Source organism: Haliotis rufescens, unplaced genomic scaffold, assembly GCF_023055435.1.
Source record: "Haliotis rufescens isolate VD_foot unplaced genomic scaffold, xgHalRufe1.0.p SCAF_5, whole genome shotgun sequence".
Lineage (NCBI taxonomy): Eukaryota > Metazoa > Mollusca > Gastropoda > Lepetellida > Haliotidae > Haliotis > Haliotis rufescens.
In genome coordinates, this window is record NW_025964223.1 from 25,276,315 (window position 1) to 25,289,714 (window position 13,400).

General features: G+C 42.9%; 1 protein-coding gene across 2 annotated transcripts; it reads left to right on the forward strand.

Moving 5' to 3' along the window:
- Positions 1 to 167: 167 nt before the first annotated feature.
- LOC124111088 (alcohol dehydrogenase [acceptor]-like) lies at positions 168 to 11,037 on the forward strand. Of its 2 annotated transcripts, none has more exons than XM_046470672.2 (12): positions 168 to 225; positions 1,745 to 1,955; positions 2,525 to 2,736; positions 3,763 to 3,952; positions 4,505 to 4,633; positions 5,217 to 5,338; positions 5,871 to 6,038; positions 6,665 to 6,815; positions 8,057 to 8,199; positions 8,597 to 8,768; positions 9,636 to 9,858; positions 10,804 to 11,037. In XM_046470672.2, the coding sequence occupies exons 2-12, from the start codon at positions 1,793 to 1,795 to the stop codon at positions 10,931 to 10,933; spliced, it is 1,803 nt and encodes a 600-aa protein (XP_046326628.2). In that variant the 5' UTR covers positions 168 to 225; positions 1,745 to 1,792; the 3' UTR covers positions 10,934 to 11,037. The 2 variants fall into 2 exon arrangements, with proteins under 2 accessions (XP_046326628.2, XP_046326621.2); XM_046470665.2 differs by lacking the exon at positions 168 to 225 and adding an exon at positions 552 to 666.
- Positions 11,038 to 13,400: the final 2,363 nt, after the last annotated feature.

The window sequence follows — 13,400 nt, forward strand, 5'->3', positions numbered from 1 at the left end:
AGGGTAAGGTTATCTAATTCTCTCCGCTGCCCATCAGGAAATTGCTAATGATGTATTGTTGGGATTAAGACATACCAGACAATTCCCAGACAACACGTGCAGAGGTCTCACATCACTAGTCTGACCGACACGTATTGGTAATGTTCAGACAGAACAGCCACTACCCGGTCATGTGTGATCTTGGATAGATGTATCTATACATATAACACTTCTCACATTAGCACGGTAAGTAACAAGTAGTGAATAAATATTGACTACCCACAGAACATTAGCAAAAATTGAGAAATCTAACAAAGAAATGCAGAATTCAGGTCTCTGATTAACAAGGAATGTCGGGGTTTGTAACTGAATCAAATGGCCAATTATCTATGAATTATCACGTGTATACATACGTCTATATATATTCTATTTATCTTTGTATGTGTATGATAAATACACACATTTGGTTGTTTAGTGGGGATACAATCTCCAATCAACACCTCTTTGTTACTCAAACACGTGTGTTTGTCCGCCACGCGTAATGATCGCCGATGCCGACCGGCGTCCCCGTTATAACGCGTCACCGCTGCGAATGGATCCCAAACTGGATTTCTGTGAGCGGAGACGCACATTTGCATGATGCGGTGATATTCGGTACAGTCCCTCAAGACTAGTCGTTACAGCGAGGTATGCATCATGTCATAATGCCACTCACATGTCTATATGCATGCTATGGGTATATATTTACCGTCGTATATGTTTTGTGCGGTTAAGGGACGACACGAACGCAGACACTGCCAGTTGCGATGTGACATTGAGTTTATGTCTCCCATGTGAATATGAGACTACCGATATAAGAGCATTTTTTCTCTCACACATAAAGACAGTGTTGACACGGTAATTGAAATAGATTATATTAACTCATGATGGCTGTTTTTGTTGTCAGCGAAACTCGGCTAAATAACGCTGTTCTGACCGACGCCATTTTTAGAAGCAGTTATCGATCGGCCACTATATTATGTTGATTGCAACCATTGTGATGATGAGGTATCGCCGCAGTGCAGCTGGTATCTAGTGGCTATTTATAGTAACACGTTGTCACATGACTAGACTCATGTGCCTTTAAAAGCACATGTATTCTTGCTGCTGGCTGGAACATCTGTCGCGATGTTCACAATATATAAATAATTTTAAATGTGAGTTTTACAATCATATTAATGTTACATTATATTGCATTACACTCTAGTTTACAATCATATTATAAGATCCAGCTGCATGACTTTCCACTTGACAGTAAATCTTTGAATTATTTATTTCGTAAGGTCCCGATGTCCAGCGTTTATTCAAGGATTTACGATGCTTGTCGTAAGAGGCGACTAACGGGATAGGGTGGTCAGGCTTGCTGACTTGGTTGATGCATGTCATCGTATCCCAATTGCGTGGATCGATGCTCTTGATGTCAATCACTGGATTGTCTGGCCCAAACCCGATTATTTACAGACCGCCGTCATATATCTGGAATATAGCTTAGTGCGGCGTTAAACAAAAAACAAAAAACTATATTTTGGAACTGTCAGGCATTACATATGTATATCCTATGCAGTTCTGTATGGAATTAACGTACATGTATGTTGCACGGTGGGTTGCCTGAACACTGGCAGGGGTATACATGATAGCCTGGTTTGTTTAACGAATCACACATTTCTGTGGCGTAAAACAACATCCACTTACTCACCATTAAGCATTTCTCACGCAATCATTTCAGGAGAATCCCCCCACCTCATGACTGTCACGTCAGAGAAGGAGATCCAAGATGGCGCTCAGTCCTCCAACGATACTGATCATCGCCCAAGTTGTCGTCATTGTAGCGTTCCTGCGCGTGTACTTCTTCCCCGACGAGGATAGCGACCTCAACTTCGGTGGTCCTTCAGCCAGAATCGCAGCCTACATCAACGACTCATACGACTATATCATTGGTGAACTTTAGTCTTCAAAACTTTCTTCGACGTCAAGATTCATGCCTAAAGACGCAATAGTGACCACAGGGAAACATATGGCTATAGATTAAGAATGTACGCAAAGACTTAAAAACTTAAACCTCTTTCGTACGTCATTGTTCCTCATCTCTTAGTAATATCCTCTTGTGGATTTAGGGGCAAATAGGTTCCCAATATCCCATGCTCGTTGTTTGTTTGTTTGTTTGTAAGCACTAAGCTGCACTCAGTTGTATTCCAGCTGTACATGAACGGCTCATGCACTGGGTACATCACCCCATATGCCCCAAGGGATCGGTTGACAACGATTTTATTTATGTCCACAGTTCACTGAGTTTCAACTCGTAGCAGACGACACAAACGAACCGAGTTACTTCCCTTTACCCGGTAAACATCGGTACATATTCGAGATAAGCAAGTTACCTACGATGTGTTCCGATTGACTTCTCAGCGGGCTACATGGAAAATAATTGCCCGCTCCTTAACCAATCAGATGGCCGTAGTTTAATGAAAGGTGAGATAAAAAACATTGTAACTTCGTCTTTTTGCAGTCGGAGCAGGGACTGCCGGGTCCGTCCTAGCCAATCGTTTATCAGAGAAGAGTCACGTGACAGTACTAGTTTTGGAGGCGGGTCCTACAGACCAGAATAACCCCATGTTGGACATCCCGATCGCAGCCTGGCAGCAAGCAAGGACCTCGGAGGTCGACTGGAAGTATCTCACAGTGCCACAGAGACACTCCTGCAAGGCGCTAGAGGATCAGGTATGTACGGTTAGTCTTAGAAGCAGTGCTATGCTACCTGAATGCGTTAGTACACATATCTAAAGGACGTTAATGCTTTGTATTACAATGGCGGAGGTGTTATCACAGAGCTGTAAACGATATTATCGGTCAATCCATTTTCTAAAACGCCAGTGTGAGATTTTATACTTGGTTTCCTCTGCCCCAACTCTAGCACTTCCAAAACCGATAATATGTTCGAAAACCACGACTTAATTGCCGGAGAAAATAAAGTATAAACTTGGAAATTGGATTTTATAATTCTTTATACCAAGGTTATCTTTTCTCGGCTGAAAGTTGCCAAAAATACTGCCGACTTATGGTCCAAAACACTACCGTGATACACGTATGAAATAATCATCTTCGGATAACCATTTCTTGTTTGTTTCACTCTTAGTTTCTATCATTTTGTTTATTTGTTTGTTTGTTGTTTAATGCCGCTTCACCTCATCAAACATGGGAGTATATAATTTTTTAACCGATAGTTAATATTTCTGACAACGAATAGCCAAGTAGTATATATTTTATAACTGGCCGCTGCAGCAATTTAGATATAGTTAAAAGACATATAGCTCAGAATAAGAGAATGTGTGCAAGAGTGAGCAAAATTTGCTTAATGCCGCTTTGAACAGTGATATAACGGCGTGTTAGCTTAAGTGATGCAGGTTTAAGATGCTTACCACTTTGGTAAAACCTGACATTGGTATGGTGCTGACAAACCTAGAAACATAATCGGGAATCGAACCCACGACCATACATGTCTGCCACAGACGCAGCTCCCTTGCACATTAAATTGAGGCGCCTTGGGCGACTGGGCCACCGAATGTGTACAAAAACCTTTTCAATATAAAGTTAGATTTTCACTTAAAAACTTTAGATAATTGTCTACAGTTGGGTTTCCAAACATACCATCAAACACAGGTTACTTTTTATATCCCAAGTTCTAAATGAACCTTGTGTTGAAAATACATGTCAAATCCACTTGTTAATCCTGATGCTGGTTTGTAGAGATCGCGTTGGGTATCTGGAAAGGTCCTCGGTGGGACCAGCCAGTTGAATAACATGGTGTATGCCAGAGGTCATCACCATGACTACGACAGCTGGGCAGCCAATGGATGTTCAGGGTGGAGCTACAAGGATGTTCTACCATACTTCAAGAAGTCAGAGACCATGCAAGACCCTGACCTCGCTAGATATAGTACGTATTTTCTAATAATGTTTACAAATAGTTAAACACCATAATTGTTTCTTAAGATACAGAGTATCACATGTCCGTAAGACATAACTTTACCCGTGAAGATCCGGGTTAGAATTGGTCTCCAGCAACCCATGCTTGTCGTAAGAGACGACTATGCTTGTCGTAAGAGGCGACTAACGGGATCGGGTGGTCAGGGTGGTCAGGTTCGCTGACTTGGTTAATGTATGTCATCGTATCACAATTACGTAGATCGATGCTCATGCCATCAATCACTGGATTGTCTGGTCCAGACTAATTATTTACAGACCGCCGTCATAAAGGTGAAATAGTGCTGAGTTTGGCGTTAAACAACACACAAAACTTACAGTAATCATTCAAGTGATTATATAACTGCTTTATTAATTTTGCTCGCAAACATCAATACAAAGCCATTGCGGATTTTTATTTATGATTTTCGGTACCATGCTATTGGTCAGCCATGCCATTTTAAACTTCATGGTGGAATATGTTTATTTACCCTCCCCCTCATCACGTATTTGTTGTTCTTCCCAGTACACCATGGACGACGTGGGCCCCTGGCCGTGAGGACTGACCGGTTCACATCCCTAGGGGAGGTGTTCGTGAGGGCGGGACAGGAGCTGGGATACGCCCATACTGATACCAATGATGGAAACCAAGAAGGTTAATAAGTCTATGTTACCCATTAGCAAGACAATGACGAACAAACAGCTTGTAGAGCTGCAAAATAATATGTTGCAGATACGTAAAGCCTTTCGTTTCTGGCCAAATAAAAGACATTTCTCTTCTCATGCTTGTGCAGGTGTTCGCGTGATGCCCCTACGTTATAAACTCTATATGTTGGTAAATTGCAAAAGAGAAGATATATTTTTCGCCATAAGTCACTTTCTGCCTATTTTTATCATTCTGTCACGTGTGTGGTTACTCTCTCAGGGAGAATCAGCCCGAGGGTGGAAGGTACACTGGTGGTTTGATCCCGGGCCACGTTATACCACAGATGATACATGCTATTACTCTGCCTGGCTCTCGGCCTTAAGGGGATAAAACAAGAACTGTTCGGCATGGAGTCAGTATACTGTCTGAGTGGGATATCCATGTTAACCTGCCACATGTTATCTCATCGACTTGCACTATAAAACACACACACAAACACACACACGTGCATGCACGTCGCTATATGAATGAAATAGTGTTACATCCCATTCCACCTCACCGCTATTCTGTCACTATGTGGTTCCTGTCTCAGGGTTCGGCTATGGACAGTCCACGGTCAAGGACGGAAGAAGGATGAGCACGTCCAGGGCGTTCTTGTGGCCGGCCATGACTCGACCTAAACTCCACGTCACGGCCAACGCACATGTCACCAAGGTAACCAACTGGACGTCATTGAAGAATTCATCATGATATTTGGGTTGGGTAACGCCATGGATAGTGCTTTTGCTCAGGACCCAGTGTTCACCACAACCCGAATTTCCGTGGAAGAAATATGTGATGCCATGTGACACAATCACTTTTTGTTCTTCGTCTGTGATATATATGTGATATTGTTAAAAAATTCAAGAAAGTTAAGACTGCATGACGTAGAAGGCTTCGGCGTCACCCGCTTAACTAGGGCTATCTAATCTTGCCTGTGACGTATCCACGACTACTTAAACACACTACATCACGAACAGTGCGAAATCATGTCGTTAAGTTGGGGTCATCGTCACTGAATTATGAATGAATCCAGAACGATTTTGATAAATTCTGACAATGTCGGTTAGTTACAAACGCGGTGTAGATGTCTGTGTTAAGGTATGTGACTGAAAGCAATCATGGCGGAAATATCGCTTTATGGACATGGCTCCAGATCAGCTGACTGTCCATGAGCATGTGTGGCCTCATCGTCTCGTCCCTGCAGGTGTTGCTGGAGGACGACCAGGCCGTGGGGGTGCAGTACATCCAGGACGACCGCGTGAGGACAGTGAGGGCCAGAAAGGAGGTCATACTGTCTGCCGGAGCTGTGGGGTCGGCACATCTACTCATGCTTTCGGGAATAGGCCCACGTAGACATCTGGAAGCAAATAAGGTATTCTGAAGGTGACATACTCGTATTTAGGATGGATGCAGCTACTAAGTAAAAGACCCTTGCAGATCCGGGATAGAACTGATTTTCAGCAACTCATGATAATTTGATAGTGTGTGTGTGTGTGTGTGTGTGTGTGTTATTTTTTATTGAGACCAGATAACAGATAACTACAGCTGCAATACCAGACAAAAAGTTAATTAGGAGCCAACACATCGCTTCACTTCAAGTTTGGTGGCAGGCAATATATTTTCTTTCAACCGTATGAAGCATAATGTTTGTATCAAGACCCTTCAGGAACAAGAACATCAAATGGTCGGCCCCTAAGATGTGATTAACGGGATCAGGAGGTCAGGTTCGCTGACTTTCCTTTGATGCTATGTCATCTTATGATCCCAATGGCGTAGATCGATGCTCTTGATGTCAATCACATGATTGTCGGTTATTTACACACCGCCGTCATATACTGGACTATTGGTGAGTGTGGCGTTTAACTACAAACATGTTTTAGTATTTAAGACATGCTTTCTACAGTTGCACGAATATACCTTTCTTCAGTCTGATCCTCCTTCACCCCACGAAGCAGAACAGGTTAGCCGCATGTTCTAGGTTTCGTCTCCACTTTTCAGATTCACGTGCACGCTGACCTCCCTGTTGGGGCCAATCTACAGGATCACGTGACCATACCGCTAAGGATATTAACCAAGCGTAAAGTGTCGATCTCACAGGCTCAAACTGACTCGCTAATGACATGGATGAAATATTTCATTTTCAAAACAGGTGAGATTTAAAATTTGTACTACTGCGCCTATAAATGTGTGTGTTGGCAGAGTTACGTCCCCTTTTCAGACACTGTGTTACATCCCTACCACGTGTTTTTGTTTACTTCGAGTGAGTGAGTATGATTTTACGCCGCTTTAAACAATATTCCAGCAATATCACGGCGGGGGACACCAGAAATGGCCCTTAAACATTGTACCCATGTCGGGAATCGAACCCTGGTCTTCGGCGTGACGGGCGAACGGTTGAACCAGCAGGCTACCCGACCGCCCCTTTCTTAACTTCGATACTTTTGACGGTAGAGGTGTGTGGCAGTATGTTACTTTGGTAACCAAGTATTTATATAGGGGTATTTACGTAGCGAGACAGACACATCAACAAGAGAAAACTAGCAAACTTATCCTTGAAATAACAACCCTTATAAAGGAGGGGGGCACGGGTGGCCCAGTCGTCTAAAGCGCCGCGATTCGCTGTGCAGAGTTGCGTCCCTTGGGCATGCCAGAAACCTATGATTGTGGGTTCGAATCTCGGTTCGCCCCGATAATGTTTCTAGATTTGTCAGCACCATACCCGTGCTCGTGGGTTTCACCGAAGTGGTAAACGTCTGAGACCTGCATAACTTCGGGCTTTCCTCCCACATTAAGCTGACACGACCGGCGATATAACTGGAATACTGTTAAAAGCGGCTTTAAACCCAACTCACTCACTCACTCACTCACCTTATAAAGGAACAATACAATATGAAACGTCAAAGCTAGAGAATAACCAGTCTCGATAAAATGACACTGAGCGGAAAGGGCAAACTAGTTTTGATATAAATATGAATGGATCACTAAAAATCAGTGATGACACCAGGTGTTTGCGAAAAGGGGAAGTATATTCCGCTCTACTTGTAGCACCCACCACTCACGCCATTTGCATAAAAAAGTACGTTTTTGTTTGTTGCCTAACGCCGCACAGCAGAACTGCTGCCACACAACGGCGGCCTGTAAACAATGGAGCCTCGCCTTCATATGGAAAGACACTATGGCACTTGGGAACAATAGGTTCTTAGTGCCCTACCAACGAGGATCAGATTGTTCATATATGTAGTTTTGCCAGTTATGTGTAATCGTGCCGACGTTGTGGATCGTTGTTTATGACGTCAACCACTGGATTGCATGGCCGAGACTCATATATTTGCTTAGGTGTAAAATCCTACTCGCCCATTCATTCTCTCACTCATACCCGTATATTTGTAGGTTATATGACAGCAAATGGTATAGAAGCAGCAGCATTTGTACGGACTATTCCTGACCTGCCAACCCCGGATCTTGGTATTGAAATGTCGGTGATGTGGCTTCAGCCGTCGACTATGAGGACGCTGTTCAACGTTGATGATCAGGTAAAGTTATAAATATGTTCTTGTATGCTTGCAATGCGAGGCGACTCATTGGATCCTGTGGTCAGGCTCGGTAACTTGGCTGATTGCGGGTCATAGCCCCCCGACAGCATGGAACGTTGCTCATGATATCAATCACTAGTTTGGCTGGTCCAGATGCGATTATTCATATACATGTTTCTGGCACATGTTTTGAGTGTTGAAACAACAAATAAATAAAGCAAATCCAAACCAGGTTTTCGCAGATGACGGGGTAGTCCAACTGAAATCTGCTGGTAAGTATGTTGCTTCGTACGACACTCATAGTTTGCTCGTAAGCCAGGATTCCTAAAGAAATCATATGTTTGCTGAGTTTGGGGTTAGCCAACAAGTAAATCAAACTATTTTTTTATTGAAACAGGTAATCCGGGAAACGGGGTGGAAGAAGGAAGAAGGATTTTTGATGTTTCCAATGTTGCTGAAACCACGAAGTTTTGGCAGTACCCGACTCCGTGACTCAAACCCCCTTGAATACCCGCTGATAGACCCAAACTACCTCTCACACCCAGAGGAAATCAAGATTCTCATTAAAGGTGAGATCTTTTATTTTTTCATCTTCTATATTCATTTATATTTTGCAATGAAAAGTCGAAGCAAGTCCTGAAGGTTTCTTTAAGGTCAGGGGGTAGGGTAGCTTACTGGATAGAGCGGTCACTCGTCACGCCGACGGTTTGATTCCCCACATGGGTACAGTGTGTGAAGCCCATTTCTGTCCCCCGCCGTAATTATGATGGAACATTGCCGATCTCATTAAAATCAGATCTTTGGTCTCCCTAGCATTGGACATCCTATTACGAGTCATGTCGGAACGACCTTTCTTCCGACCAATCAGAGCACCGCTTACCAGATCAGGAAACTGACAGACGGAATGTGTTTCCTAATCAGACGACATCGAAAAGGTTAACTCGGGTCGGAATAACAGTTACGGGCTTTACGCCCGACTCCGTCAAATCCATCGTCCATCTCTCGCTTCAGTGGGATAAACATTTGAACAGAAGATATTTTGCATTGCCCGTGGGACGTACCGCCATACAATCTCGGCCATCTATATGACAATCCAGAATGTCCTACTGTTCAGTTTTCAAATTCAGAATCGAGAACTTTGTCAAATATTTTTCAAAGCGTACTCGCCAGTTTGAAACTAGTGCCGTATAGCTCGAGAAAGCTACTTTTTGATTGGTGAATGGCGTCTTCTTGTTAGTCATTTCATTGGTCGGTCAAAGTTCGCGAAAGGTCGTTCTGACATGACACGTAATGGAATGTCCACATATCTTTGTTTAGCGGTAGCGGGAACTAAGATCTCATTTTAATGAGATTGCAAAATTGCTGCAAGCGACGTACAACCATACACTCACTCTTTCAAGATCGTTTGTAATCGCATTGCATTTCGATTGATGCAGGAATTCGCACTATTCAAAAACTCCTGAAGACAAATGCCTTTCGCCAAATTGGCGCCAAGCTGGAGAACGCCCCTTTGTCTGTCTGCATCCATCTAAAGTTCGACTCCGATGCGTACTGGGAGTGCTACATCCGGGGACTGACGGTGTCAGCCTCTCACCCGAGCGGCACGTGCAAGATGGGCACAGCAGACGACCCAACGTCTGTGGTAGATCCACTGCTGAGGTGAGAATATTGTATAAACTTTTCAAATAAACACACGTTGATCGCAGAAATCAGTATAACTGGTGAAACCTGACTGGTGGTTGGGCATAAAATCAGGGGTACTGTTGCCTGTAAAGATTTGCTCTAAGTACCTCTGCAACAGGCAAGCGATTCGTCACATCTTTGAAAAGTCTACACAGTTAGATACACATATGTCATGGTAATTGTATTTAGAAAATGCCCTAAACCTGAAATGCTATTTTCATTGGCTCTTTATCCTTTGTTTAAAATGGTTGTACGCTTCCACGTGCTTACACCGAAGAATAGTTAGCGATACCTTCATTTTGATGTGAAAAGATATATTGTCATATTCCTCACTGTCGCAGTGGTAGTGGCACATCTTTATAACTATGCAAACAAACCAATCTGTAAATCGCACTGAAAAGGTTTCCACTGGGCAAGACTGCGCTGATTTCTGAATAACCGCAATTGTTTACAAACGAGAAAAGTCTGTGGTCACGTGATATGCAAATTAGCTTGTTGGCGTGGTGTAATGCAAGTCACCACTGTGCAGGATTATGACATTTTAGCGTTCCTCAAAGTGAATGTCTATAGTCTCGTCTCCACTGATACGAGTACCCTGTATGATCAGGAAATGTTAACTCCCACTATAAAGAATTCGGCGAAACATCGTCTATAACAACTCTGAAACCCATACAAGGATAGCAAATGTCGGACATCACAGATTTATTTAAGAGGTTTCTTTGAAATATTTATATTTTAAATTGGTTCTGTTAATCAACTGCTGTATTTCCATGCCTAGAAAATAACAGACGATGCTCATAATATTAATCACAGGTTTGTCTAGTCCAGACTCAATTATCTACTGCTGTCATAAAACTGGTATTTTGCCGAGTGCGGCGTTGAACGACAAACAAGAAAGTAACACTGATGGTCTGTTTGTAGGGTGAAGGGCGTGTCAGGCCTCCGGGTCGTCGACGCTTCAATCATGCCCACCATCGTATCCGGCAACACCCACGCTGCCACCGTCATGATTGCTGAGAAGGCCGCGGACATCATTAAAGAAACTTTGTGACGTACAACATTGACACATACGAAACTGAAACTTTAACAAGAACTACTCTTTTCTATGACTCCATTATCTTTGATTTTGTAAATTGAACAATGGTCTGCACTTTATGCAAAAAAACAATAATTTCTTTGTACAATTATGCACTGCTACATATACTGATTGATAAGGGCCGTCTACTGTTGCGTTTAAAACCAATACTTCATTTCAAAAAGAGAAGGTAAATCAGTTCTGGAACCACTTACTCAAAGCGACCTTACCGATAAGACGGTCGCATCTGCTATTCTTTTAACATTGACTTAATTGATTCAAAGCATTTCGAATGGTATGGCTCCCGTTGATTGTGTTATTCAAGTATCCGAATGCTTACATACTTTGTTTGTGGACGGTGTTTGGATATTTGAGCCCTTCCGCACCCTTTCGCTACAACACAGTCTATAAGGAGGAGCGCATCCTCCCGGGGTAAGGGAGTTAACTGACTGGACGTTTATTGACAGTAAACTCCCGTGCCTCGGGACAAAGGGAGGAGCGCTGATACGACTCCTTTAGATCTATTCAATAATACCCTTGAATGTACTTTTAACGAGGTGCGGTGTGGTAACCTTGTGGTTAAAGCGTTCGCTTGTCATACCGAAGAACTGGTTTGATTTCCCATATGGGAATAATGTGTAGTGCCCATTTCCGGTGTCCCCGCCGACAAATGGCTGAAATAATGCTCACAGCGGTGTAAATCCATACTCAATCACTCACCAACTACCTGACCTCGCATCTCCCCAATGGAGAAAAAACATAGAGGCTGATGTTCAAAGAGGCTGTCGCCTTATCACCTTTGTTTTATCCTGCACCTCCACACAGGGGACCTCTGACCTTCTCTGGCTGATAAATTAAGCAACATTTCTATGCAAAGGGTGAATGATGCGAGAGACTTCATGTTATGTGTGATGGTTATAAGTGTACATATAGAATGGCTGTCAGTAGAAATATTCTAATTTGTAAATATCTTGTTTCATGTAAATAAACAAATCAATAAACCGTAATACCAGTTATAAGCGTGCTTGTAATCGATTGTCAAAGACTAAGATATGCAAAGATATAGCAAATGTGACATCTTCGTGCCATACACCTATGATTGTGGGTTCGGATCCCAGATATCTTGGTTTGTCAGCACTCCACCCCTGCGAGTTTCTCCAAAGAGGTTAATATCTAAGACCTGCACCACCCAAGATTTTCCTTTATATCAAGCTGACATACAATGATGTAACTGAAATATTGTTGAAATAAACAAAATTCATACACTTTTGTGTGTGGTTCAAACCAGAATAGGACTTCAGCAACCCATGCTTGCTGTAAAAGGCAACTCTGTTTATCGTGAGGGGCGACTAACAGGATCGGGTTGTCAGGCTGGCTGACTTGGTTTATGCATTTCATCGTACCCCATTTGCGTGGATCGATGCTCATGATGTCAATCACTGGATTGTCTGATCCAGACTCGATTATTTGCAGACCGCCTTCATATGGCTGAAATATTGCTGAGTGTGGTGTTAAACAACAGTCAAATAAAACAAAACCATGGATCTACAGAGCTACATACTTCTCTGGCATATGTTGAAGCTTGCGCTACACGCGTCAGGTTTACCCAGGCACATTAATGCAGTACAACCTTACAACAGAAAGTCCAATGCCTGTATCTACCTTAATGACATAGCCATGGGCACTTCCGGTTTAATGACATCACTCTCGGTTAGGGAAATACACGACAACGTAATGACAGACACTCCCACGCCTCAAGCTACCCATAACAAGAACGAAGTGTGCACTCCCGCTGTAATTACCTTGATCTGAAGAATCCTGTAGGCCATGGATGGGCTGAGAGAAGATGGAACCCAACAGTAGAGAATGAACCCACCTCAACTGTAGCGATATTTTTTGCAACGGATCACGGAAATGTCCCTGTCTCTTAGCAGGTCTTCCTTGCATGGAATAATGTTTCTGTACAAAGAGTACAACATCAGGAATATATAGATATGGATCTTGACATCAGAAATGTTATCACTGATAACCTATGACCTATCGTTGTGTTCCCAGTAAATTCAGTTTTTCGTGATGTTATAATAATTCTTATGAATCAAATGGACTGAAAATCTAAACAATAAAAACAAAACAAGATTTGGGTCATCTTGGAAACGGTTTTGTACAATAACCCTACCACCAAATGAAACACCCACAACCACCCCTTTTCAGCAGTTCATTTAAGAATTGAACGTCAGTTTGAACCAATCCAAACTGACGTTCAATTCTTATAATTTCGGAGTCGAGAAAATATCCGTAGACGGAATTAGAAATGTACTATTCCGGTTTCTGAGTTGGTCGACCTTCTCCGTGCATTCTAGGCCGAGAAGCGGTGGCACATGAGGAGTGACGGGGCACAGTAATGAAGCTGGCATCAGGTCATACAGTAGGTCCATCTCAGGTG

What these genes read in the sequence shown, in the direction of transcription:
- LOC124111088 (XM_046470672.2), top strand. Translation starts at nt 1,793, where the DNA reads ATGGCGCTCAGTCCTCCAACGATACTGATCATCGCCCAAGTTGTCGTC. An exon ending in CTCATACGACTATATCATTG is followed by an intron (nt 1,956 to 2,524) that starts GTGAACTTTAGT and finishes GTCTTTTTGCAG; the next exon opens with TCGGAGCAGGGACTGCCGGG. An exon ending in CCAACGCACATGTCACCAAG is followed by an intron (nt 5,339 to 5,870) that starts GTAACCAACTGG and finishes TCGTCCCTGCAG; the next exon opens with GTGTTGCTGGAGGACGACCA.